Source organism: Stenella coeruleoalba (genome assembly GCF_951394435.1).
Source record: "Stenella coeruleoalba genome assembly, chromosome: 20".
NCBI classification, from domain to species: Eukaryota; Metazoa; Chordata; class Mammalia; order Artiodactyla; family Delphinidae; genus Stenella; species Stenella coeruleoalba.
Window position 1 is genome coordinate 27,214,104 of NC_137166.1, and position 27,605 is coordinate 27,241,708.

Consider the following 27,605-nt stretch of genomic DNA (forward strand, 5'->3'; position numbering starts at 1 on the left):
CGGCCTTAGAGCCAGCTGGACACCAGCGCATGGCCACGGCCCAAGGGAGGCTCCTGCCTCCTGAGGGCCCCAAGCTCAGACCCTGAGCCCGTTGACCCCAGACTCTGACCAGCCACAAGCTGCTCCCAGCTCTGTTTCCTTTTAGCTTTTCTCTAGTGGATTCCCTTTAGTCCGATGTAAATCCTCACTGAGAGGTGATGGAGTTTGTGCTCTTTGGACGGTGCTTTCCTGGAGAGACTGTTGTTAACCCAAGTCCTCATTGGCTGCCGGCATAAAATATTAATACCTAACTGAGCGTGTGAGCTCCGGAGCCTTCCAGGCGCGGGGTCTGGTTTCACAACCCGAGGCGAGAAGGCAGCTGCAGGAAGGGTCCAGGGCCCCCGCGGCTGCTGGGAGGAGCAGCCCCGGCCCAGCACGCCCATCCCACAGCCACGTTCTGGGGAGCAGAGGTCAAGAAACATGACAAGCGCAAGAGGTATGTACCCTGGTGGACAAAGCATGCTAAGGAATGTGACTTCCGGAATTTAAACTGAACTCCGCTGGCTGTTTCTGTGGCTGTCAGTGGAACAAACTGGTTGCTTCCTGTATCATGACCAAATCTATACACATACACAGAAGCGATGGTCGGATGCAATTTTCTTACACATGTTCTTTCCCCCGATACGGTGACTTAATGTGGCATCTGAGAGCCTCCCTCCAGAAATCGAATGCAAAATCATTGCAAAGGTTTTTTTCTGGAGAGAGGATTTTTAATTTGTCATTAGATTCTCAAAGGAGTCGGTGGTCCCTACCCCAAAATTTAAAATGATAACGCTAGCCATTCCACTTTTAGAAATATCTATGACTACTTGTAAGTGACAGCAAAGATCCAGGGATAAGAACGTTTCTGGAAGCATCGTTTGTGGTTGCAAAAGACTAGAAATAACTCGATTATTCGTCAACAGAGACTGGTTAAATCATTTGGGTGTGTTCACCCTTTATGCAACGGTAAGGGGCAAGTCTCTGTGTATGAGCTGGAAGGCTCTCCAGGAGGGTGAAGTAAGAAAAGCAAAGTGCCGAACAGTATGTGTGCTGTGCTGACATTTGCTGGGGAACTGGCATTTCTTAGCGTGAGCTTGTATGTGGGGAGTACCTCTTGGAAGGATCCACCAGCCACTGATCACAATGACCATCTCAGAGGAAGTGAATTTGGGGATAGAGGTCAGGCGTGAAAGGGAAACTTTCACTAGAGTTCGTACTGTTTGAAATCGTCTGGTGCAAAAACAGTCCAACAAGAGGACAACCCCCCAGGGTCGTTCAACATGCCGACTTGATTTTCTAAAGAACCTGAGCAGGGAGGCATGCGAATGGCGGAACGGATGCTGAACAAGGGGCTAATTCGGGTGGGCAGCAGCTGCTCTTCTAAATTAAGAAGGGGGCCGAGGTCAAAGGCTGACTCACAGCTGGCCCCGCAGCGGCCGGGGGAGTTCAGTGGACGGGTGCCCTCCTTGCAGGGCACCCGTTTGACAGCCTGCCGCCTGCAAGCCGGTATCCTCATCGTAATCGTGGTGTCTAGGGTTTTCATGGATGGAGCTCAAAGCATGTGTGCAAACCCCACCTCAGAGCCCTTCAAGGCTGGGGGAGCTATAGCATAGACCCTTGGCATCTGCTGGGGAGGGACAGGAGGGAGGGGACTGGGCAGTGACTCGTGAGGACCGACAGATGTGCCTTTGCCCTGCCTGACCCAGGTGGGAGGTCCACCAGCGGGTCAGGTCATCGTGTAGCTGAGCGGCCCGGGTTGCCTACGGGCCCGCCCCAGGCAGAGGTCAACCTGCCAGGCGGGCTGGGCTGTGTGCGCTGTGCTGCAGGCCACATTCCTCGGCCATGGAGTGCCTTGCTGACAGTTCCAGAGGCCTGGTGTCCATCCATCCTTCACACGTTGGGTTCCGGTCACAGTGATAGCTGAGCAGGCTTCAGCTGCGGGTTAACTATTTGCCTGAGGCTAAGCGAGCAGCTGGTCAAGAGGTGCCAGTGGGGTGGGGCTGGCCTCACCATCTGCTTCATTCCACTCTTGGGGCCTCAAGGCACAGAGCTACTTGGCCACTTAGAAATCTTGTCCTCTGAGGAGAACACCTTAACTGCCAGGAAGTCACTGGCCTGGCTCTTGTTGCGTGGGATGAGGTGTCCAGCCTGCACTCTGCCCACTCGTGGCAAACCTGACCCCCACCAAAGAGGCAACCTTGGGGCCCCCGCCATGGCAGGGAGGCCCACTGGACCCACAGAGGCCCACAGTATTCATCCACAAGGTTCACCTGGAAGTAGGCGACCCACCATCCCAGTTCACACAGGACTGAGGGATTTCCCAGAATGCATGACTTTCAGTGCGAAAACCAGAACAGTCCCAGGCAGACCTGGATGGCTGACCACCCTCCCTGGAAGCCTGCCACCAGACAGGCATGCTGGGACTCTCTGCATCCTTTTCTTTTCTTCTTTCCATCTTCCCTTCCTTCCATCTTCCCTTCCTTCCATCTTCCCTTCCTTCCATCTTCCCTTCCTTCCTTCCCTCCCTCCCTCCCTCCCTCCCTCCCTCTCTCCTTTCTTCCTTTCTTTCCTTCCTTCCTTTTTTCTTTCCATCTTCCCTTCCTTCCTTCTTTCCACTTTCCCTCCCTCCCTCCTCTTTTTCTTTCTTTCTTTCTTTCTTTCTTTCTTTCTTTCTTTCTTTCTTTCTTTCTTTCTTTCTTTCTTTCTTTCTTTCTTTCTTTCTTTCCTTCCTTCCTTCCTTCCTTCCTTCCTTCCTTCCTTCCTTCCTCTCTTTCTTCCCTCCCTCCTTCCCTCTTTCCTTCCTTCCTTCCTTTCTTTTCTTTTCTTCCATAATTATAGACTTTACAGAAAAGTTGCAAGAATAATACAAAGAATTCCCAGATACCCTCCACCTAGATGCCCCAAGTATAAACATTTTACATTTGCTTTATCCTTTTCTCTCTCCCTGAAGTTGCAGACGTGATGACTTTTTACTTGACACTTCACTGTAAATTTCCTAAAAATAAGAAATTATACCTTCTGTACAATGACCCCAATCAGCAACTTAATTTTGAAACAACACTACTATCTAATCGTCAGACCATACTGGGATTTCATCAACTTTCCCAATAATACCCTTTATGGTGAAAGGAAACACAAGCCCATGTGTTGCCTTGAGTTGTCACGTCTATTTAGGTCCCTTCCACCTGCAACAGTGCCTGAGTTTTTTCTTTGTATTTCATGATGTTGATGTTTTTGAAGAGGGCAGGCCAGGTATTTTGTAGAATGAAGGACCCTCCAGCAGTGCCTGCCGTGTAACTGGCCCCCTAATAAGTGTTACCATGTATTGAGTGCCCACCGTGTACTAGGCTCTTCCCATACTTTATCTTGTTCATCTCTTCAACTACCCTTTGAAGGATAAGTGATATGATTATGCTCATTTTGCACACGAGGAAAACAGGATCAGAGAGGTTAAGGGGCTTGCCTGAGATGGTTCAGCCAGAGAGAGGTGGGCCTGGATTTTAACCCCAGAGCCCAAGCTCCTAACCGCTGGACCATCGTGGCCTGGGGAGTTTTCTTGGTATTTTACTTGCTGGTGTTGTTTCTTTTGACTTCTGGAACTCTGAGGTCAGCAAATCGTTGTCAAGGTCCCCGGCCATCCCTTACCCAGAACTGTCCCCCATACACCTATCAAGATAAGATGGCTGACCCTTCGACTTTCCCCAGGCCTATAAGAAAGGAGGGGGCAATTAGCCTTCAGAACCTTGAGGTTGTGTGCAATTGGGTGCCGAGGCTTATGGGGTGAAAGTTCACCTTTGAGGCTAAAGGTGAACTTCTGATCTGAGTCCCTGTTATCGGTTGGAGCAGGATATGAACTGATGAACCCTCTCTGGTCTGGTTGCTGTGGCTGTGGCTGTGGCTGGAGCTGAAGCAGCAGAGAGTCACCTGGCTCCCCTTCCTGCCTCTGCCCACAGCTGCAGCCTGAGGTAGAGCATCCTCTCACAGGGGCTGGTCACCCTCTTCCAGGAAGTCCTCCTGGCTTAAGACCCAGCAGCCCCAGGTAGCCCCTACCTCCTTTACTCTGACCCTGCTTTACTCTCCCTGCCTCTGCCCCCTCCAGAACAGCCATCCTCACTCCCTGCACATGGTAGGTATTCGATATCTATGAATGAATGAATAAACGAATGGGCCGTGGGGGCCTACCTTTTGCTTGTCACCCTGACAAATCACCCTTAAGCTCTTACCAGCCTCTCCCTCATCTCATATACCAGCTGGTTGGCCATGAGTTCTGTCTGCACTGCTCTTGAGAAAACTACCTCCTTTCCATGCATTTCTGCCCTTGTTTGCAGTCGGACTGGCCCCTTGTGGCTCATACACTTCTCTCTTCTCCCATGATTTCCCCAGCAGCTTCCACTCAGGCCTTGATCTTGGGCTGCTCTTCTCATCCCATCACAACTGTCGGCGCAGTACGTTCCCGGGTCTTTCTCTGGGTGATCCGTCTATGATTCCACATTTCTAGAGAATTTATTCATTTACTCATTCAACAAACATCCACTGGGCATCTACTATGGCTAAGGCACTGTGCGAGGTACTGGGACCAGCAGGGAACAAGATAAAGTCCTTGGCTTCATGGCAGAAAGACGATTAAGGGGCAAACAATAAACAAACAGCGATGGCAAGATGCAATACATGCTAAGAAGAAAAGAAAACAAGGGGATTGCATAGAGAATAACTGGGGGTTACTGACTCTGGACTGGTGGCCAGGGGAAGCCACTCTGAGGAGGGGACAGCTGAGCTGAGAGTCTAAGGACGAGGAGGCAGCATGCACAGAGTTCAGGGAACAGCATCCTTTTTTTTTTTAATTCATTTTTTTATACAGCAGGTTCTTATTAGTCATCCATTTTATACACATCAGTGTATACATGTCAGTCCCAATCTCCCAATTCATCACACACCACCACCACCCCTGGCGCTTTCCCCCCTTGGTGTCCATACGTTTGTTCCCTACACCTGTGTCTCAATTTCTGCCCTGCAAACCGGTTCATCGGTACCATTTTTCTAGAGGGGAACAGCATTCTAAGCAGAGAGAACAGCAAGTGCAAAGGCCCCGTGGCATGTTTAGGGAACAAGAAGGAAGCCTGTGTGGTGTGGCTGGAGCAGAACTGAGCTGAGGGAGGTCATCAGGCCAGCACTGCAGGGCCTTGTCGGCCACAGTAAGGAGTTTGGATTCTGTTGTAAGCTTCACGGGAAGCCACTGGTGCTTTTAGAGTCAGAAGGTGACGTGGTCTCCTTTTCGTGTTAAACCTCTCTGGCTCTTGCAAGTGGGTCAGAGGGAGGTCCTCCAGGGTCCTGCCTGTGCCCATTAGCGTCCCTCCCTTACCCTGCTTGGCTCCAGGACACACTGACTCACTGGGCATCCTGGGCCTCAGGCCTGGCCTCCCTCTCTCAAATCCCTTCCAGCCCCACTCTGTCCCTTGCAAGCTCTAAGGTGCTCCCATCACAGTGGCCATTCGCAGGCTCCAGGCCTCCCTGGATGTCCCTCCTGCAGAGACCAAGACTGGGGCTCTGGACTCAAGCAGATCTGGGACCAAGTCCTGGTGTGGCCACTCACCAGCAGAGTGTGGCCTTCCTCTGAGCCTCAGTTTCCTCCTCTGGAAAAGCGGGGCTACCAGTAGCACCGACTTCATGGGTACCTGTGTGGATTAATGGAAAAAGTTGGATGGTGCCTGGAGCCATGACTGGCCCCTGGCTAATGAGGCTGTATCTGTGTCTCACCCCTTCTCAGCCGGGAGCAACTGGGATGAGGGATGAACGGTGCCCATCTCATCTCTTGCCACGGCCCAGGCCCTGAGGCTCAGATGTGAGCTGTGAGGGCCTCATGGATTCTTGACCTGCTTTTTCTCTGCTATGTAACCACTCAAACAGCTGGCCTTGCTGCTGGCAGAGAATAGCTCTGGACAAGGGGCTGAAACCTGAGGAGGTGAATTTAAACCGCAGATTTACAATACCTTTTATGAGCTTGGCAGGTGTAGCCGAAGTGGGTGTTATCAGTAAACACAGCGCAGCCATTGATCACGCTGGGGAAATAGGCTCCACTGACTTGACAAAGCCCTGGAATGTTCCCGTTAGGCCCCCATTTGGAGCCTACATCGTGGAGAGTGCTGGACCCATGTTTGAAAGACTGCCACTCTTTAGCTGTGTGACCTTGGTCAGGTTAATTAATGGAGTCTCTGTTTCCTTTGTAAACTGCAAACCAGCGCCCTCGAGGTTGTGGTGGCAAGATGTGACAATGGCCAGGAGAAGCATTGTGAACATTGAACCCCTGGGCCCTGTGAGGAGGCGGGAATGAGGATGATGCTTGGGACAATATAGTGTGGGTTCTAGAATCAGACAGACAGGGTTCTGGTCCTGGCTGTGTGACTTCAGGCAAGTTGCTTAACCTCTCTGAACCTCAGTTTTGTTACCTGTAAGATGGAGATAAGAGCGGCACCAGGGTTGTTGGGAGGATTACTTGTGATCCAGTAGGTTGAATAGTGTCTCCTACAGACTCATGTCTATTTGGGACCTGTGAACGTGACCTTGTTTGGAAATAGGGTCTTTGCAGAGGCAATCGAGTTAAGATGAGGTCGTACTGGATTAGAGTGGGCCCTCATCCCATACAACTCTTGTCCTTATAAGAAGAAGAAAATTTGAACAGACAGAGAGGAGAACACGATGTGGAGACGGAGACAAAGATTGGAGTAATCCGTCTACAAGCCAAGGAACACCAAGGATTCCCAGCAGCCACCAAAAGCTGGAAGGGGCAAAGGATTCCTCCCTAGAGCCTTCAGAGGGAATGTGGCTCTGCTGCCGCCTTGAATTCTGACTTTAGCTTCCAGAACTGGGAGAGGATAAACTTCTTTTGTTTAAACCTTCCAGTTTGTGGTCATTTTTATAGCAGCCACAGGAAACTAATACATGTGAAGATCCAGAAAAAGTGTCCAGTGTGGTCCTTGGCATGTAGTAAGTGCTATAGAAAGATTAGACATTATTATTAGTGTTATCATGCCTATAATTATCTTTCTTTTTTTTTTTTTTGCTGCGCTGGGTCTTCGTTGCTGTCCGCAGGCTTTCTCTAGTTGCGGCGAGCCTGCTGTTCGTTGCAGTGCGCGGGCTTCTCATCGTGGTGGCTTCTCTTGTTGCAGAGCATGGGCCGTAGGGCTTCAGTAGTTGCGGCACGCGGGCTCTAGGGCTTCAGCAGTGGTGGCGCGCGAGCTTAGTTGCTCCGTGGCATGTGGAATCTTCCCAGACCAGGAATCGAACCCGTGTCCCCTGCACTGACAGGCGGATTCTTAACCACTGAGCCACCAGGGAAGTCCCTATAATTATCTTTATTAATGGTTTAAAGTAGGTTGTCATGGCTACAGACTTGGTTGTGGGAAAGCCCTGCAGTCTTCTCACCTTAGACCTTGCTGGGGGTGAGGTCAGGTGGCTGGCCTCCTGGGAGTCGCCTGGCGTGGTGACAGCCCAGGCCTGGTTTCTGGAGCCTGCCTCAACAGAGGCCTCAGCAACCTGTCTGGCAACAACATTCCTCTGACCCTCGGGCAGCCGGCTGCCACTCCACAGCTCACTGTGGTTTTGTAACCTGTAGACGAGGAACTCACTTTGGCAGTTCTGAGCCCAGAGTTTCCCCTGTGTCAGTCAGATCCCTCGCCTTCTGCCCGGCTTGTTCAGCCACTGGAGGCGGGTCTTCTGAGGCCCTTCCTCGGCAGGAAGGCAGGGACACACAGGCCCCTGGGGTCCTTCAGACTCTCGAGGACAGATCTGACTCCATTTCCCACCCTCCTCGGGGGCCTGTCACAACTTCTGGGTCTGGGGCAAGCAGCGTCAATGTCGGGGTTTCAGGTCAGTGGGCAGTGGAGAGAGCAGCCTCAGAATACCTGGTCTCGCACTTCCCTTGACTGACCACTTGATCTTTTAGGGCCTCGGTTTTCTCACCTATAGATGGGGATGTTTTGAGGATTTGAGGAGTGATCAGAAGTGGAGGTGCCCTCCCTCAAACGTGCCCCACCATGAATGACGGAGTAGCAGGTCGAACGCCGGGGGGGTTGACCACATCCTTTCCTGTTTATGTCCACTAATTTACATCAGGACCGAGGAGGCCGTGAGGGGAAAAGGGACTAACCCAGCTGAAGTTCAAGGCTGTGAAAGCCTGTCTGCTGGGCAGGGGCAGCCCAGCTTAGTCCATTGTATGAATGGACGCTGGGTCCTCTGGGGCAGATCTTACCACAGGGCACAGACTTAATCCAGGCGCCAAGCACTGCATGTGTGCCCAGGTTAGGCGGAGGCAAGGAAAGGAATCTGGGGTCTTGGAGGTATTGGTGGTATGTCAGAAGGACACTGTGATGCCATGAACCCAGGCAACTTTGCCATGGGACAAGCATGGCTGGGCATAATTGAGACAGTAGATATTTCTCCCCTTCTCCCCATGCCCTGAATGGAGTTTTTCTCAGGGGTGTGCCCCTCACTTTCACTGTTAGAGCCTATGTTTCCAACATCCCATGCAGCACATGTTTAGGGCATCCCCCAGCCTCCCTGGTGATGGGGGCTCAGGTATCTGCATTGGTCTTGGAGGGAATCCTGGTCAGACAGTCAGGCCAGATGCTGCTGTGGTCCCAGCTCAGCTGGTGGGAGTGATGGGCAAAGAACCTGGCAAGCAGCCCCTGGGGCTTCCAGGAAAAATTTGGTGCAAGGGTTCCTAGAAAACACTGGGGCAGTGGAGCTTGGAGCGCGGAGACACAGGGCACTCCGCACCTTTGGCCCTGAGCCGGCAGAGCCAACCCTGAAGCTATTCCAGTTACAAATATGCACAAATTCTGCCACCAGCCAGACACCCAGGACCTCCAGAGCCTCAGTCACCACTTACCCAGGAGGCCTGTTCGCTGTGGGGCTCTGAGCAGCGCAGGTCTGGTTTGGGCAGAGTCTGTTTCTGTGGGTAAAGATAGGACTGATGGGAGAAGCAAAAGCAGGCCAGCCCAGGTCCCCGGCCTCAACTGTCTGCCAGCATCGGGCTCCAGAGATGGTATCATCCCAGCCAGGACGAGGCTAGGCCTGGACATTCTGGAGCATCTGTATGGCCATGTTTCTGGAACTCTTTTCCTATCTAAGTCCCCTTCTATTTTTATCCACGCTTGACTTCAACAAACAGGATTTGAGTATCTGCTGCACGCTAGGCTTTGTGGCAGAAGAAAGAATAGCAATCATGATAATGGCAGTAATTCTAACAGGAATCTCTATCTGTAACAAAGGATAATAATAACACCCACCTCCTAAGGTGCTATAAGGATTGAATGAGATCTTGCACATAAAGTACTTAGCACATCGTGCCTGGCACGTAGTAAGTGCACAGTAAATATTACCCAGAATAATAATAACTATTATAATTAGGGCAGCCATTTATGAGGATATAGAGGCTCAGAGAGGTTGAGTACCTAAACCAAGGTCACACAGCACGGGGGCCTGAATCAGGGAGCTCCAGGGTAATGGAGGAGACTGGTAAGTCCCCTACAAACTCCAATCGAGTGTACTAAGGGAAGAGCAGATGGTCCTGGGGGCACCAGGAAGGTCCCATGGAGAAGATGATATTTCTACTGGGCCTCACTAGGTGAGTGGGCTGTCATCATGGAGGTAACAGCATGTGCAAGAGCAGGGAAGCACGGACACATGGTAAACTCAGGGAACAGAAGGAGGGTGCCTTGGGTGGAGCAGTGGGAGAGAGGGCTGGGCAGGTCAGCTGCAGGCAGATGGCAAAGAGCCTTGAACGCACGCCTGAGGATTGACACGGGTGACAAGGACCCCACTGGCTGTACCCTGGAGAGGCTGTATGGTACAGTGGTTCAAGACCTGGCCTCTGGAGCCAGCCCGCCTGGGGTCACATCCACAGAGCGGGGCCAAGAGCAGCATGTGTACCCCAGGGCTGGGGGAATAAGGCGGGAACCCTCGGCCTCGGGATGCATCCCCTCAGCCTCTACCAGCTTGGCTGCCAGGCACGTGGGTTTGACCCCAGGGCTAGGACTCGCAGAGGCAGCCTCCAAGATATGATTTCCTTTGTTCCCTTATGGCTGGGACATCCACTGCCATTTGCCCAGAGGTGGGCCTAAGGGGATGTGCCTGCGTGGACCGGGGGCGGGGAAGGGGGGCGGTTCCTCTGGGAGGAGGTGCTTCCTGGGTTGTCTGCCTTTGGAGATTTAGACAGGGAAGCCTCTAAGACCCTCTGGGAGTCTCCTCTTTCAGCAATAAGTTGCCCTAACAGCAGAAGTGGAATGAGCTCTTCACTCTTATTGGGCAATTCTGCTCTCATTTTGGGTCCCCTGTGCCTGTGCACCGGGTTCGGGGTCAAGTCTGGGTCGACGTTGCCTCTGGGCTGGCTGCATCTGCCTGCGACTACATTGGTGTCAGGCAGAATACAACTGTACCAGTTTGAGGGGCCCGCAGGAGCTGCAGGGGCTTCCTACGCACACTTTCTGGGGTGCCACAATGTTTTCAGGGCACCCACAGAGGCCCTGGCCAGCCCAGGTTCTCTGTTTCCTGGGCTTCCTTTATGGAGCCATGCCTTGCCCTGACCCTCAGGGTCTCCTCCTTGACACTAGCCCTCCTTTGGCCTCCATCCATCTTCTTGCCATCCTCTGCCGATCCCCCAACCCTCCAGGCCCACACCTGCTCTTTGATTCTTGACTCCTTCCGCCTCCGAGGAGGTCAGAGGCTCCCATTACTTCTGGTTGGAATCTGGAGCCGTCACCTGCCACTTAGGTGTCTTCGTACATACCTTTCGGAGGCGCGGGGTACTTGGAGGAGGGCTGACTGGGGAGGCGCTGGGTGTGAGGGCCCACTCCCAGGAGGCAAATCTCAAAGGCAGCTCTGGCCCAACCTCCGTACGTTCTCCCTCCCTCCTTCCTCCGCCCCTCCCCCTTCCCTTTACTTCCTTCCTACCTTCTTTTCTTCCCTCCCTCCCTCCCTTCCTTCCTCTCTTAAACAGCTTTATGGAAATGTAATTAACAAGCCATACAGTTCACTCACTTGAAGTGTACAATTCAACGGTTTTTAGTATAGTTGCAGAATTGTGCAACCATCCCCATAATCTAATCTGAGAACGTTTCATCACCCCCAAAAGAAACCCCATTAGCAGTCACTCCCCATTTTCCCCACCTCCCAGCCCCTGGCAGCCACTCATCTCCTTTCTTCTGCTGACATTCATTTGTGAAGCAACTGTAAACATTGAGGCCAGAGCCCCAGGTTCGCAGCTGGAATTACCCCTTCCTCCGCCAGGACCTCAGGGAGCAGAACGTCAGAATCACACAGTCATCCCTTCCAACTTGCCCACTCCCTCCCTCAGGGCTTTAGTACTGGAAAGTCGACCGGACCATCCTCCTCATTTACCCAGGGAGGGACGTGAGACCCAGAGAGGGGAAGACATCTGGTCACGCAGTGGTTGGGAACACAGCTCCTGGCCTGGAGTACCCACTTTTCCCAGCGCTCCAAGCTGCCTTCCCCTGGCTGCCCCCTACTCATTCCTGGGCCTAGCCACTCTTACAACATAGTACCCCAGTTTTTCCATCTGTAAAATAGGAATTATAATACCCACCGCACATACTGTTGTGAGGATTAAATGAAATCCACAGCAGTCCTATACGTAGAGTTTAGCCCAGTCCCTCAGCAGAAGCAAGCTAAATCGCATTAAATTCCCACCCTGGCGTCCCAGGCCCTGCACATGCTGGTTGTTTGGGATGGGTGGCAGTCCTCCCCTTCCCCTGTGAAGATGACGATGTATGCCACTGAAACTACCAAGGTCCTAGTCACTTCTTCTCGGTCACCTGGAAGCTGGTGATGTCATCAGGGCGGGCAGAAGGTTGAGACTCGTCCTGATGACTAACAACCCAGAACTGTGGAAGTCTGGTTAATCAGCAGTGTCAAAACTTCCCATGGCTGTTTGCAAACAAGGGCCACCCCCAGAGGCTGGGCAAGAGGCTGCGGGGCTGCCCCAGAACCTGGGTGAGATGCGCTGGCAGTGCCAGGAGGCTGGCAGGGTGGTCAGGGGCCGTGGCTGCAGTTCTTGGGAAAACACGGCTGCCCTCACCCGGCTGCTGCCTCTGTGCGCCCCCCTCCTGCCCCCCAGGAATGGAAAGCTGATTGCAGATGCCAGCATCTCTTGAGGGATTTTCTTTGTAGAAATGGTTGATTGACTTCTTGCCGGAAGGCTGAAGTTGCAGGCTGGTGTCGGAGGAGGGATAACCTTAGTAATGCTGGTGGCCGCCGGAGCAGACTCTTCCAGGGTTGTGGGATGTTCCAGAACCCACCTGGGAAAGTGTCTGGGGGTTCGAAGGGCAGGCAGGGAGGGGGTGCGCTGACTCAGTGCTCTCGGCCTGGCCCAGCCCAGCAGACAGAAACCCAGCAAAGGAACCAGACACTTCCCTCCCTGACAGCCATCACTCAGACTTATCATATGGCTCATGCCTCGCAAGGGAACCAGCCTGGGCGAGAATTCCAGATCCGAGAGAAAAACTGTAAATTAGTACGAAAAGTAGTTCTCGTCCAAAATGCTGCCAGCGACAGTGTAAAGTGTAAATTTGGTGCAGCCCTTCTGAATGCAATCTGGCAACATGTTTAGAAAGTGTAAAAAAAAAAAAAAGCTCAGACTATTCAGATTTTTATGAAATTAACAACCCCACTCCCCCCCCCACCATCTCCTACCCTCTCCCCAGGGAATGAACAGGCTGCATGTGGGGAGATGTTGCAGCAATGCTATTTATAAATGTGAAAAAATGGGAGCTCCTCACATGTCTGATTCCATGGAACGGCCAGTTCAGTCGGGGCAGAGCTGTTCGGAGGAATATCACGCAGCCATTCAAAATGTTTATTCTTTTCAGTCATTTTTACAGAGTGCTGGCTGTGCCCCACACAGGGTGACCCCAAGGTCGGACGGGACCTGGGCCTCATCCTCAGTGTGGAACCTGCAGTTCAGAAAAGAGCAGGCCCCAGTAGGAAAAAGTAACTTGGAAAATGCTTGGCCTGTGATTTAAAGTGAGAAAAAGGCAGAGTAGAAAATTGTATCCATGGTCTGTCTTCCACTATAACCGCAGCTGGTGCGCCAGGCTCTGGGTGTCACATGTTTGCTCTTATTTACTTCTCAAGACAGCCCAGTGAGTCAGGCACTATTGCTCCCCCCGTTGTCACAGGAGGAAACTGAGGCATGGAGGAAGTGTCAGAGCCAAGGTTCAAACCCACGATCATCTGACCCCCAAACCCACTTTTAACCACTGCTCTATACAGTCTCCCCTTAATACAGGAGTAATGTCTGTTCAAAGTCAAGTACCAGAAAGAACATCCGAGCCAATGAGAATAAGTTAAGGGTGGTGGGATTTGGCAGAGAGGGGGGTGCTTTTTCCTCTCTTGATTTCTCCTGCCCTTGTGCAGGAAAAATAAAAATTAAAGTTAAAAAAAACTTCAGCTACCTAGAATTTGCAGCAGAGGGGAAAAATGAATGGGGAAGTTGGAGAAAAAGTGGAAATGATGTTAATAATGCATGTCTTGGCTTAGAACAAGGAGAGAGAATGATTTAGAAGCAAGAAGAGAAGCTAGGGAGGGAGCTTTGGGAGAGGGAGCCCAGGCTTCTGGACAATCCCAGGGAAGGGCTGACTCAGAGGGAGGGCGGTGGCGGCAGGGCTCATCTCTCATAGCCATCCTTCTTAAATCCTTTTATTACCTGATGCTTAATTACATATCTCCTCGATGTTTGCATTCCTCTCATTGTTTAGACGATGGGAAATGATAACGGAAACAAACCCCCATTTGCTTTCAACCCTGGAATGCTGCGGGCTGGGTCTCTCTGCCAAGTTCGTCATCAAGAGGTTTCAGGTGCCCCTCACCTAAGAGCTGGGAATTGCTGCTGAAGTCCAATCTCCCTGCCAAATGCAGAGAGGCAGTCACTGTCTAGAGATTTTAGAGCAAGGTGGTTTTATTGAGGGGAGGGTTGCCTTGGTTTGGAAATGGGAGAACTGTTTCCCCAGTTAATACAGCTTTTAGAAGGAAGGCACCCTTGGACAGGGAGGGTACGGAAGGAGCAGGAAATGGAGAAGGGAGAGAAAGGTACCACTTGTTCAAATATCTATTGGGTACGGAGTGCCCGTAGGAGCTGAGTCTGTAGCAGAGGAGAGAGACAGGATTTACAGTGCCTCCCGGGGTTGTGCAAGACCCAGCCCCTTCACGTCCACTGAGGAGCGTGGCTTCCTCAGAGCTGGCAGGTGTGAGCCAAGGGCCAGCCCCCCGATATGCTCAGAGGTTGAGGGCCCGTGTCCTGCTGCTGGTGAGGAGTACGATGAATGCTTGCAGGGCTGGGTGCAGAGCCCCGCCCGTCCCTCCGGGAGCTTCCCAGCTCTCTCTGTGCTATCCATGACGGGGCTGTTTCAGGGCTACTGGAAAATGTGGCTTCAGAACAGTGGCTAATTGAGTCAGGATTACTCACTATGTGACTCAGCTCCAGAAGGTATTCTCTGACTTCCAGAAGCTGCTACCCAGGACTGTGCACAGATACCGTATTCACAGCTGCAGGGTGCTCCTTACTGACCACATTGAAATAATTCCTTAAGGATCCTTTCACTTACTTGCTTTTGAAAATAAGACGTATCGTTAACTTACATGGGAAGAAAGTCTGTTTGGATACGCTTAATGCAACCTGTTCTCTCCCTCTAAATTCTAAGTGATCTAGTTATTTATTCAGCGAAAACTGATGTGATGCCAGGCACCTAGTGCCTGTAGGAGCTGAATCTGTAGCAGAGGCTTTACCTGTGATCAAGCCAGGAAAGGACCTGCCCTCAAGGAGACCATGTTGTAGACAGGAGAGGCCTTTACGATCCAGTGTGGGAGGTTCTGCAGTGGGGTGAGAGGTCAGGGGACTGTGGTGTCTGGGAGGGTCAAGGAAGGTGACCTCTAAGCTTGAAGGACTTGAAGGACAGCAGGAGCCGGCCAGGTGAAGGTGGGTAGAGGCAGGTGGGAGTGGGGTGAGGAGAGAGGCCTTCTGGGCAGGGAGAATAGCATTGCAAAGGCCTGGAGGTGATCGAATCTCAAGTCATTTAAACTGGAAAATCATGTAAATCTTAGGTGTGCTTTACTCGGGGGTGCTACGAGAATCAGATTAAAGACAGTCTGGCTTGTTATTGCCCCCTCCTTGCTGCCTTCTGTGCAGAAGAACCCTCAGGCCCTTGGCTACCTCTCAGATGGATGCCTGAAAGTTAAGGGGTTTCAAGCCCTTTGAACAACAATGGTGTTGCCCCTCACGCCCCCCCTCGAGGGATGGGGTAGATGTACGTATGGGTCTGCAGTGTTCTGGCTACTGCATTCTTGTGGCCCTCTCACAAGAGGGACCCTTATCGTGGGACCCTTATGCCTCTGCCAGGAGGTAGGCAGGAGGTCAAGGCCAAAGGCTGAGTCCACTCTTGAACTCAAGAGTCCTCACTCACGAGTTCAGGACCTCAGTGTTGCGGTGGCCGAGTTTCTGGCAAATCCTTCACTTTCCGTATGGCCAGGGAGAATTGGCAGCCTCCATAACAAACCATCAGTGAAGTTTCTGGGATAGAAATGACCTTGAAGTCATTGGTATGTAGTTCCTGACATTGTGCAATCTTAAATTCCAACAATCATGAAGCAAATGGGTTTTGCATTTCAAGGCAGAGTTTTGCTGGAATTCGGAAAATGCTTCCTCACATGTCTCAATTTTCTTTTTCCTTCACTGTGCTTTGAACTTTTTTTAAAAAAATGTATGTATTTAATTTGTTTATTTTTGGCTGCGTCGGGTCTTCGTTGCTAAGCGCAGGCTTTCTGTAGTTGTGGCGAGCGGGGGCTACTCTTCACTGCGGTGCACGGGCTTCTCATTGTGGTGGCTTCTCTTGTTGCAGAGCAAGGGCTCTAGGCGCGCCGGTTTTAGTAGTTGTAGCACGCAGGCTCAGTAGTTGCGCACGGGCTTAGTTGCTCTGCGGCATGTGGGATCTTCCTGAACCAGGGATTGAACCCGTGTCCCCTGCATTGGCGGGTGTATTCTTAACCACTGCGCCACCGGGGAAGTCCCAAGGTGCTTTGAACTTAAACTCCGGCACCTATATACATATAGTAGTGCTATATGTTTGTGTATATGTATATATACACACACCTGTTGGGTTCATATCTCAGCGCTACCACACACTGAGTTTGTGAATGAACTTCAGGAGGCTCAGTTTTCCCTCCTGAAAATGGAGGATATGACGATACCCACCTCAAAGGGTGTTCGGGGTTACATGAGATCTTGTTTTTAAAGAGCTCAGTGCAGTGCCTGGCACAGTGATAGCTGTGGATAAATGGTCACTATTATGTGCACAGAGGAAAAAAAACTGTACTAAAATGTTGGCAGCATTTATCTCTAGTGGGTGGGATTACGGTTACAATGAACATCTATTACTTTGGTAATCAGAGAAAAGGAACAATAAATGTTATTATTAATTTAAAAATCTGGCTTTGGCTTTGTTGGAAGGAACCTGCAGTTAATGTCAACGAACAGACCACAAGTAAGACATGGCCTCCGGTTCTATATCAGGACTTTAAAGACAGACACCCCTACCCCACTGCCCTCCTCAATCAAAGGCTAGGTCTGTAACAAAGGGAGATACTTGGTCAGAAATCTAGAGAAAATTTGCCCTCATCCAACCTTGCGGTCCCCCTGACCAGTGCTGTCTGGAGGGCAGGCAGGGGGATTCAGAGAAGGTACCTCTCAAATTATGGCCTGCTCTCCCATTGGGAGGATTATCTGGGGTTCTTAGCTAGAAATCTCTCTCTCCAGGGAACCATTCCAGAAGCGTGACAGGCACCCTCTATTGGGCCTGCACTGGGACATCTCAGTGAGAAAATAAAACACACACGAACCCACTTGCAGTAGGGGGATTGTGAGTGTCCTGGTCTGGCGTCCAGAACAATCCGAGGCCCAGAACCTTGGCTCTGTCTCTGGCTGAGATTCTTGACGGCCAGCCCAGCGCCTGCTCAGCAGCAAGAGACAGAACCACCTGGAGCTGCACGCCCCCCTCCAGTCCCCTCCTCACTCCTCCCAGGCCAGCGGGCCGTCGTCCCCTGTTAAACAGGAAGAGGCAGAGCGCCCCCCTCCCGGGATTGTCTGCGGGACCATCAGCCTGCACTGGGCTGGCCTCTGAGTTTCTTTTCTCTCTCCTCCTTCCACACACTGGAGGGGGAATATTGCTGCTGACACTGGAGTGAAATGCCGCCTCTGTTTGGGAGACAAAGAACAGAGTGGCTCCTCCGGGTCAGCTGGTTCTCCTTGGCCGGCCGGCTGCCTGGCCTCCCCAGGCTTCTTCTGGGGCATCCTATGAGGAGGGCCATCTGCGGCTACACCAGGAGCTTCTGCCTGCTCCGGAGCGGCTGCATTCTGAACGTGTTTTCACTGGAATGCAAAGGAATATTTTACCTTAAAAAATCCCAAACAGCTTCCCTGCTCTGCAAGACGCTTATCTATTGAGGGGGTGCGAGAGGGGAATAGGGTGGCTGAGGAGCGGGGGGCAGCAGGTGGTGTCCTGTGGGCAGGCAACCTGGCCTGTGTATTCCTAATAGAGCTAGTGAGAAATGTGTGTGAAAACCCGTGTGCTAATGTGTGACAGTGCATGCCTGTGTGCACTAACTAGAGCGTGTGTGGAAGCGTGTACTGGGGTTTTAAAGCATGTACAGGCTGTAGTGTGACAAAGAGTCAGAGAGCGTGTGAGAACGTGTGTGAGCGTGTGCAAATGGATTGTGTACTCAGGCGCATGTGCAGCATTCGTGGGAAAGCATGGGGTTAAGTCTGAGCACCGTACAGGAATGTGAGTGCACGTGGAAAGTGCGTGAGAATGTGCAAGTGTGCACACGTACTAGCTAGATTGTGTAAGAGTGTGTAGTGTGCACGCTAGAAGGTCAAGAAGACGTGTACTAGAGGTTGTGAGAGTGTGTGAAGGGTAGCCAGGGAGCACTTGTAAGTATGCCTGTGAGTAGTAACTACTGTGTGCGAAAGTTTTGTAGTACTAGGCTTTGAGGGGGTGAGAACGAAAGTGTAAGTTTAAGTGCAAAAGCGCGGGGATGTGTGTGAGAACCGTGAATGTGTTCATGTGGACTCACTAGAGCATGTGTGCAAACATACGTGAGAGCCACGTATACTGTCTATGTATGTGAGCACGTAGAAGGTGCGTGTGCGCCAGGGGTGAGAGCGCACGTGTGCACGGGCGTCTGTGGGGCGTGGGGACACTCAACGGGAAGGTCTGAGCAGAATGGGCGGCCCCACGTGCGAGTGTGAGTTTGTGCGTGTGCGCGCGCGCCACCACCCCCCACCTGGGTCTGAGCCGGTTGCCATGGGAACGCGCCGCGGCCCGGAGTTAATCATTTCCTGTGGAAAGTGTGCGGGAGGGGCCAGAGAGGGGCGGGAGCGGGGCGGGCCGAGGAGGCGGCGGCGTGGAGCTGCCTCCCGCTGGAAGGCCGGGCCGAGCCCCGGGCGCTGCGGCGACGCAGGGATCCTGCCTCCACCAGGCCGGTGAGTCCGGGGCTCGGGCGGGCTGAGGACGGGCTGGGCGCTCGGGTTCCGCCCGGCCTGTCGTTCGGGGTGCCGCGTCCTGGATCCCCCTGCGTGGCCCCGTTGGGGGGCGCAGAGAGGGCCGGGCCCCGGAGACCCGGCCCTGCGCTATCCTGCCCCCCACCCCCCTGCGCCGTCCAGTCTGAGCCGAGCAGGGCATGGGGGCGGCATGTCCGCTGGAATCCAAGCAGCCTCGGGACCCCCTTTCCGATTTCAATGGCCCGGGAAAGCCGGACACTGCCGGGGAACCGCGTGCCCGTCAGCGCCGCCCCCTCCCCTGGCAGAGGTCCCTGCATCCGCAGGGCTCCCCTGAAGGCTGCAGTTTCGGGCCCTGCCACCCCGTAGGTCCCCTGGGCAGTTCACTTTCCCCTTCGCAGGGCCGGGATGGGGTGGGCCAGCCCAGGTTAGGAAGGAGGGCCTGGGCCGGTGCCGTCCTGGGCAGTGGGCGAAATTGAGCCTTTGACAGCGGTAGCCTGGGGCGGTTGGCGGAGGGGGGGCCGGGGGGGGGAGCGGGCCCAGCAGGAAGGGCGAGCCAGAAGCCACCTCCTTCAACCCCCTGTTGTGAGTTAGAGCAGAACTCTGGCGCAGTGAAGGGCCTGGTCCTGGCAGATTTTAAAGAGGAAGCGGCATATAAATTGGTACCATTTGCACCTCCGACACCCCAACCCCCGCCAATACACACATCTGTCTCAAGGTTTGGGGTCGTGGCCACCCCTGGCCTTTCATCTTCTCTGGCATTCTGTCTGCCTGAGGCTGAGTGGGCACGGTACGCTGGCCCAGGCTGTTCCCCATGCCCTTGACAAAAGTAACCCTCTCCTTGGCCTGAGAGTCATTTGCAAGGAATGCAGTCTCAGAATGGGGCCCTGTGTTTGCAGTGACTGGATTTTAGGGACGCAGGGTCATGAGTTCTGCTGTCCTTATGGACACCAGGGAGCAGAGATTTTGAAATCTGGGTTGACCTGCAAAACCCAGGACGTGTGACTGTGCGGAGGGGAAGTCCAGCCCCTGTTCAACCTCCTTGACATTCTGCCCGCTCTCCCAGGGAGACCAAGCCTCCTGGGCAGCAGTCTCTGGGCAGTTGTCAAATGTGTCCCCCAGTCATTGCAATATCCCTGGTCTGGGGCAAGGGGGCTGTAGCTCTACCACCCCGGCCTAAACCCAGAGAGGCAGGTGCTGGCTCTCCTGCAGCCAGCCCTCTGCATCCACCCACCACTGGATAGAGGTCACTGAAAAAATAAAATTTGGGTATTCTTTGTATATGCCAGTATTGTTCTGAACATTGTATATATGATTGTCTAAACTTTACACCAACCCTATAAGGTAGAGTTCTCCCCATTTCACAGATGGAGATACTGAGGTACAGAGACAAAGTAATTCTCCCAGGGTCACACATCTAGTAAGTGGCACAGCCGGGTTCTGAAGCAGCTTTCGGTCATAACCACTCTACTCATATGCCCCCGTCACCTCGCCCCATGACCTAGGCTTTTGAGTCTCCAGCCTTGGGCTGTTTGAAAGTCCTTGATACTTTTGACCTTCACACCCCTCAGGCTGCTAAATTCAGCTGCTTTTTCCTTTTCAGCATCTTGCACACATCCTTCCTCTTTCTTCCTGATATCTTCCTGACTGCCTCCCAACTTCCCTTCCTGAAACCAACGAAATATTGTCTCCTTCTGTCCCTGACCCCCTCAGACTTAGCTGATGCCCTTTAAAAGTCTTCTCCCTCAACTGTGACATCGACCTTCAGTGTCCTCCGCCATCTCACCTTCCCAGCAGCTTGGCATGCAGGTGGAGCCTGTCTCACTCCCTCCTCATCCCTTGGGCAGCTGAGCCTCAGGGTTGCTTGTGCGCCCAGCTCCGTGCCAAGCAGCCTGGAGAAGGGGACATCTGGTTCCTCCTGGCTCCTTCCATTCCACACTGCTCCATCTCCCATTTCCTCAGCAGAGCTGCCCCCATATTGGATTAGCCTCCAACCCACCCTTTGGCCGGCAGTCCTGCCCCCTCCCAGGGAGACTGCACCCAGGAGCCTCCTTCCTCCTCCAAGTTGTCTTCCTTAGTCCAGGAAGGCAGCGACCATGACGCCCTAGTCAGGAGCCTGGCATTCTTCCAGGGCTCAGCTCTGCGAACATCGGTCACCAGATGTTCAGGCCGCCCATCCTTGCACTCTTCTCTTGCCTCTCGATGCTTCAGTCACTCCTGTCCCTCTGTTGACCCAGCATGTGCACATCTCTCCTATGCTAAATACCACATCCTCTCCTTCCCATCCTAGCCAGCTTCTCCAAAGTGAAGGAAGTGGCAGCTTCCTCTAGCCCCCATCCCCCTTGGGCCTTCCCACATCTGCCCTCTGCCCTGCTCCACTGACCTTTCTTCCAGTTTGACCTCTCCGTGGCATGGTTCCCTGGGAACTGACCATCCTCTCCTTCCCCCTTACTCTCCGGTCACCTCTGAGGACTCTGCACCTGCCTGGTGCTCCTGCCACCTCTGACCTTCCTTCTCCAGCTTTTCTTCCCACTTGGAGTGAGCTCCATCCTTCTTGGTTGCCTCTCATCTTGCACCACCTTTGGTGATTGCATTCTCACCTGTGCCACAGGGACCCCCGTCAGCCTCCCGGTTCTGTGTCTCCATCTCCAGCCCTGCTCTCTTCCAAGCTTAAGTTTGAGCTTTTGTGTGCATTCATTTCCGGGCCTTCACCCAAAAGCCATCACCAGATGTTTGGTGTGGATGTAGCTTCGCTCTAGGCTGGGTGCTGTGGGACCCACCCTGGGCAGCCATAGAGGGTCAGGGGAGATGGACACTGTTCAAACAGATATCTTTACTGCCTGGTAGAGAGTGGTCAGTGCAGTGAGGGTTAGGGAAAGTGGCCTACAGCCCAGGTGGCGCCATTAGAAAGTCCTTGGGTGCCTCCGACTCCTTTTTAAAACCAAAAGCAAACTCCACGTTGCCCCTCCGAGCTGACTTGGCTTCTTCTGTAAATGGCATTACTTGTTTTCTGAGTCTGGTGTCACAGCTTGATGTCACCTTAAATGCCCTCGGAGCTGCTTTGCACACAATAGGTACTCAATAAAGACTTGTGCAGTAAAAGAAGTCTGTTCTGTTCCTTTGCTCTGTTCATAAGGGCCCCATGGGGCTTTCTACCCAGACCAGTGTTCCCCACACCCACCCCCGTTCTCCATACCACCTGGTGCCTCCCTGCATCCTGTTTTGATTGTGGAGGTTTGTTGAAGTGTTTACCTCCCTCCTGACAGGGAGCTTTGAGGCCATGTCTCTCCTGATCAAAGAGGACCCCTGGCAGGTGCCTGGCACACAGCAGGTACTGGGTAAATAATTATTAAATGAGGAATGAATGAATCTTTGTATTTCAAATCCTAGCTCGGTGTCTGCCAGTTGTAGGTACAGTGTGAAGGCTAGTTGAATACAAGAATGAGCTGATTTTAAGAGAATTTGCTATATGTAAGCCTGATGTCACAGCCACAGTCAAGGCCCCTTCTGAATAGATTCATGGAGACGCTGTTGACTGGTGCTTCCTCCGTGTGGGGCTGTGACCTACCTGTCTTTATGCTGCCAGGCTCCGAGTGGAGGGGCTGAGATGTGGGGTCTCCACATTGCGCTGCAGAAACACCTGATGGGCTCCCTGCCCACTTCTGAGCCTCCCTTCTCCTTAACTAGTACCCTGAAATGGTGATAGGCTCTGTTTCAGCCCGTGAGCCCAGGGGCTCCTTGGGGGACATTCGAGTTGGGGCTCTGGTTTACAGGTGACCCAGTTCAGCGGACCCTTCCAGATGGTGGGCTCCGATCAGCTTGGGATGGGGGCGGAGGGTTCCGGCTAGCGGGCTTCAATCTCGCTTTCTTGCTCTCTCCGCAGGCTGCCCGACGCCCGGAGGAGGCCGCTGAGCCCCGCCGGGCCATGGTCCCGTCTCGCAGGACGTGGAACCTGGGAGCCACGCCCTCGCTGCGCGGCCTGTGGCGAGTGGGCCGGGCCGGGGAGCCCGAGCCGGGGATGGCTCGCCCCGCCCCAGCCAGCCCGGCCGCCCGCCCTTTCCCACACACCGGCCCGGGGAGGTTGAGAACTGGTGAGTCCGCATTTTTAAAATGCCTCTTTATTTCCTTTCCTTCCTCCAGATACCAGCGATGGGATCGGGGTTTCTGGCAAGTTCCTAGGCTCAGTCAGAGCTGTCAGGTAATTACAGGGTATCGGCAGCCCGCGAGCCGGGCGTGGAGTCAGGGCGTCAATTTCGCTGGGCGCTCCTGCCCCGCGCCGGTCTGTAAAGAGACGCCGGGGACGCCGAGTTAAACGTTAACGCAGTCTGTAGCGCAGGGGGAGAACGCCGCGCATAGCCACGCGCTCTCTGGCCCGGCCAGGTGGCTGTGGCTCTGCGATCCGCCTGTCCTTGGCGGCGGAGCGCTCGTGGTCTCGCTCCGGTTTCTGCCCGCGACTGGTAAACAAGGTAGGTGAACTGCCCGGTGCCCTGCGCGGATCTGACACTTGATTCCGCCAGGGCTCGCCCGCGGATGGCGAGGAGTGGACGGAGGCTGCTCCGGAGCGCGGCCTGGCAGGGAGTGGGTGCCATGCGCTCCTTCTAGGTGCCATCCAAGGTGGCCCCGACAGCAGGTGGGCAGTGAGGGAGCCCCCGAGTCTGGGCCCCCGCTGTGCCCCTGGGGGAGCTGTCAACAGCAGCTCTCCTTTCTGGGTCATGTCCCCTGGTGCCTCCAGCGTCAAGAAGTGGGCAGCTCCTCTGATTCCCGGTGGGAGCTAGATCGTCAGGACCGGGGAGCTGCCCCATGACTGTCTGCCAGCCTTGGCTTGGGTAGGTTGTCCTGTAAATGTGGGGGCGGGGGCATCTTCAGACAAGATGCCTTCAGGGGTTTGCTGTCTGACTGCCCCTGACCTACGGGGAGATTGCCAGCCTGTCTGAGCTGGCAGAGTCCCTCCAGGACATCAGGTCCAAGCCCCCCTCTATGTACAGAAGGGAAAACTGAGGCCCAGAGAGGGCACATAGCAAACTCCAGTTCCCTCTCTCTCATCACACTTGTGCCATAGGTGGCAGCCAGAGCGCTGTCCTCCGAGGTCTCTCTGCAGGGGACAGTGAGGCTGGGGGTGACCCTGGAGGGCGCCGGGGAAAGCTTGGGCTTTTGGATCAGGTAGCCCCAGTTGTCTGGAAGGGGCTGAAGATGGTCTCTACCCAACAAGGTTGTCCAGAGGATTAAAGATGAATGAACAGTATTGCTTTTCTGGTTTAAAAAAAAAAAAAGAAAAAGAAAAGAAAGAAAGAAAGAAAGAAAGCAAGAATTGAAAAAAAACAAAACCCTGTTCTCTTGGAAAACTAAAAAACGAAACCAAAACAAAAACACAGAAAAGTATAAGAAGGAAAATAAGAATCACCTATAAGCCTGTCACTAAACATTTTATATAGTTCCTCCTAGTCTTATGTGTGTGTGTATTGGTCTCTTAAATTAGTGTTATGAGGATTATATGACCATACAGACCTTTATCTACTTTTAAAATTTAAGACAAAGGTCCAGTGAAATCGTGTGTGTGAAATGCTAAGCGTGGTGCCTGCCACTGGGTAGAGCCTCAGCCAGTGTGGATGTCCCTGGGCCTCTCTACCGCCACCCCCCTCTTATTGCTGCCTTGAGAAGGGTAGGCAAGCAGAGGGTGGGGTAGCACATGGGACTGGAATACTGGCTCTGTGTGACCCTGGGCACATTATTAACCCTTCTGGGTCTCCAGTTCCTACCTCTCAGCGTTGTTGTGAGGAGCTGATGGCCTGCATTGCTGGCTACCTTCTGTGTGAGCACTTTACATGTGTCGCCCCGTTTAATCCTCATCGCAGGACTGAGCTTGGTTCCTTATGCCCATTGTATTGAGAAGGAAACTGAGGATCAAGAAGGGCAAAAAGGCCTGGAAAGCACTTGGCCCAGTGCTGGCATTCAGGATGTGATGGCCCCCCAGGGTGGGAGCTCTGCGGCTTGCCCTGTGAGGCGAATCCCCTCTCCCGCCCCGTCTGGTCCCACAGCCTCTGGAGGTGGGTCAAGGGAGGGGTGAATGGGGTGTCGCTGCTGCAGCCCTCTCCCCGCACCCAGTGAGGGAGGCGGTGTGTCAGAGGCTCGATCGGATGTGCCTTAACTGGTCCTGAGTGTGTTTTTGGAGGCTGCAGGGACCACGCCACCCAGCGTGGGGTTGGTCTTTATGAAGGCAGGGGAGAAATTGCCACCTAGAGGCAGCCTCGGTAATGAGGCCGCGGCCCCAGGGTGCACCTCCTGTGAAGATTAGCGCAGCCAGGGTGGCATCAGCTTCCTTCTGCTGCTGTCTGTAGAGGGTGTTCGTGGGCAGGTGCCAGCCCTAACGCCACCGTGGAGGGAGGGGAGCCCGCCGCCTCCCGCGGGGTCTTGGGCGACTTCCTGCAGAGGATCCCAGGGCGGCTTGTGGTTAGGAAGGAGCGCAGCCCCCGCCGAGTGCCAGGCCTTCCCTCTGTGTAGGGCAGGCATGTGAGGGCGTGTGAGTCCTTCCTGGCAGCACCTGGGCTGCCTGGAGTGTGTGAAAGGGGAGCTCAGCCACGGCCCTGGCCAGTGGTCCCCGGCCAGCAGTCTCCAGCCAGCGTCAAGCATCTCACCTGTCTCCTCTGTCCTGGGACAGGGCGTGGAAGAGACAGCCCGGCTGGCGGCGACGAGGACTCCAGCACCCGAAGTGCAGCTCGCCCGGCCCTGGCTCAGTGCCGAGCCCTCAGCGTGGACTGGGCGAGCCCCGGGAGCCCTCACAGGCTCTACCTGACCCTGCAGGTGAGCCCTGGGGCGGTCAGAAATGCCAGGGCTCGAGCTGGGCCAGTGTGCCGTGGCCCTCTGAGCTCCAGCAGCTTCCTTCTCCGGGGAGGGAAGCAGGGAGGGAGAGCTGGGGGCCTGCCTTCTGCCTCTTGCCAAGCTCCTCACGGCACATCCACCCTGAGCCTGCCTGAATGGGGCAATGTGCTTATTAGGTTAGCTTGGGGGAGATCTCACAGGAGATGACAGCAGCTTCTCAGCCACGCCCTGGCTGAAGTGTTGAAGTGGGAACTGTGGGGCCTTCAGTGAGGAGCTATTGGGAAGATGGGCAGGTTTTTAGGGGAGCTGTTTATTCCCACTGGGGCATATGAGTCCATGGGGCAATACTTATTTACATTTCCTCGTTTAAAGTGAGAACCTAAAGCTAGACAGAGGACTTTGCCAAAACTTGGGTTCTTTTCTCTTGCAGTTATCACTGCAAGTCAGTTATCATGTGACTTTCAAAAGACAAACTTTACGTATATATGTGTAGTATTTGGTTGTAGAATTAATACATCATGATAGCAATAATAATAGCTGCTCCTCATTGAACACTGACTTTGTACCAGGCTTTGTGGCATGTATTGTATGTCTCACATCAGTCCAAGACACGGTTACCGTTTTATGTGAGTTTTATAGATGAAGTAAGGGAGGCTCAGAGAGGTCAAGTAACTTGCTAGTGGTCACACAGCAAGTTGGGATCTGAACATGATGAGCTTTATAACACATGGTGTAAAGAATTCACACGTGGCAGGAATATAATATCTAGAAATTGAATGTCTCCCGTCATCCTGTATCTTTGAGAAATCCACTATTAAGAGTTTGGTGTTTATTTATCTTTCCTGTACAACCACTTCATTGGATTTATACAATTTTTATTCTTTATTTTTACCTTCTGTTCTGTGACTAGCTCTTTCCCTCAACAGTAAGTCTTGGTTATTTCTTCACGCCTGTCAGTATGTAGAGAACTACCTCGTTCTTTTAAACTGCTGCATAATAGTCCACTTCAGGGTTTATCTGACTGATCCTCGGTATTGTTTCTGATTGCAAAGAGATCCTTAAACAAATACCGATGCATTCATGCAGCTACAGCTTGAGCAATTTCAGGATAGCACAGGCTCTGTAATTTTTAAATGGATGCGTTTGTTAACAGATATTTATGAAGTGCCTACTCTGCTAGGTGCCAGCACACAGCAGAGAAGAGAAATAGACCCAGCAGTCCAGCAGAGAGGCCAGGAGTAATCAAATGATCACAAATGTATGCGCAAACATTGACATAGTGGCCGAGGATGAAGGACCAGAGTTATCTGGGGGTGTTGCCAAGGCCCCTCCCCGCAAGAAAGATTGTGCATGAGGGGGCCGCCTTGAAGGGACACATGCAGATGGAGGGCAGGAGGGGCTGTGGGAAATACGTGCCCTTTGTGTTTGTCCTCCCTCGTGTGGCCCCAAGCCGGGTCTGAACATGGACCCCTTGTTTGTCGCTTCAGGGACAATCTTGGGCTTCTGGGTTTTTGTCCGCCCTTCTTATGTGGTTCATCTGAAAATGGAACCGAATGGTCCTTCTTTTATCTGTAAGGTCTGCGAGAAAAGCACGTTGCAGGGACAGTTAAAGAAACTGTTTTTATGTTAAAGAAACCATTTTTTATGACTTGAGCCGTTGGTAATTAAATCGGGAGGTGGTCAGAAACCAGCAGGCTTGAGTTGGGCGGAGGCTCTGTTCTCGAATTTTGATTATGGGGTGTTGCGTTGTGGTTGCCGCTGAGTCCTGGGGTCAGCAGGTCTGCTGAGGATCTGAGAAGCTCCCACCAGCAACCAGTTTCCACAGCTGTGTCCTGGGCCCTTGAAGCTTCGTTCTGTTCATAGGGCCTTCAAGGTGGGCGGCGGATGTGGGGCCCAAGTAGGGACCCAGACACAGTGAGGGGACCCGGTGGGTCCCCTGCCAGCTTCTCAAGCAGTTACAACCTGAGTCGCTCCCTTCGGAGGCTGCAGAAATTCCCAACCCCCCGGGGGCCTGCCTGCCCATCCTGTGGCTTGGCCAACAGGCCAGAAATAGTGTAACCTTTGCTCTGGGCGGCAAATGGAAACTTCCAGCTGCCCCCGTTGCCGCCACCAGTGACAAGGCTGCTCGTGCTGGTGTGGCAGTTGGTCACAGGGTGGGGACAAAATTAAGTCGTGGGAATTTTCCTAAATACGAGAGACTGCTCACCAC

At 53.3% G+C, this 27,605-nt stretch overlaps 1 protein-coding gene across 7 annotated transcripts in view; it reads left to right on the top strand.

The window, feature by feature from the left end:
• The window catches only part of KIFC3 (kinesin family member C3), an 82,454-nt gene that overhangs the window by 27,504 nt on the left and 27,345 nt on the right, over positions 1–27,605 (top strand). For 5 of the 7 annotated variants that reach the window (XM_079908316.1, XM_079908318.1, XM_079908315.1 and 2 more), the window contains 2 exons: positions 22,464–22,671; positions 25,236–25,378. In XM_079908316.1, coding sequence (XP_079764442.1) covers positions 22,464–22,671; positions 25,236–25,378 — 351 coding nt within the window. Of the gene's footprint in view, positions 1–18,496; positions 18,566–22,463; positions 22,672–25,235; positions 25,379–27,605 lie in introns of those variants that run through there. The other 2 variants (XM_079908319.1, XM_079908321.1) reach the window with 2 other exon arrangements.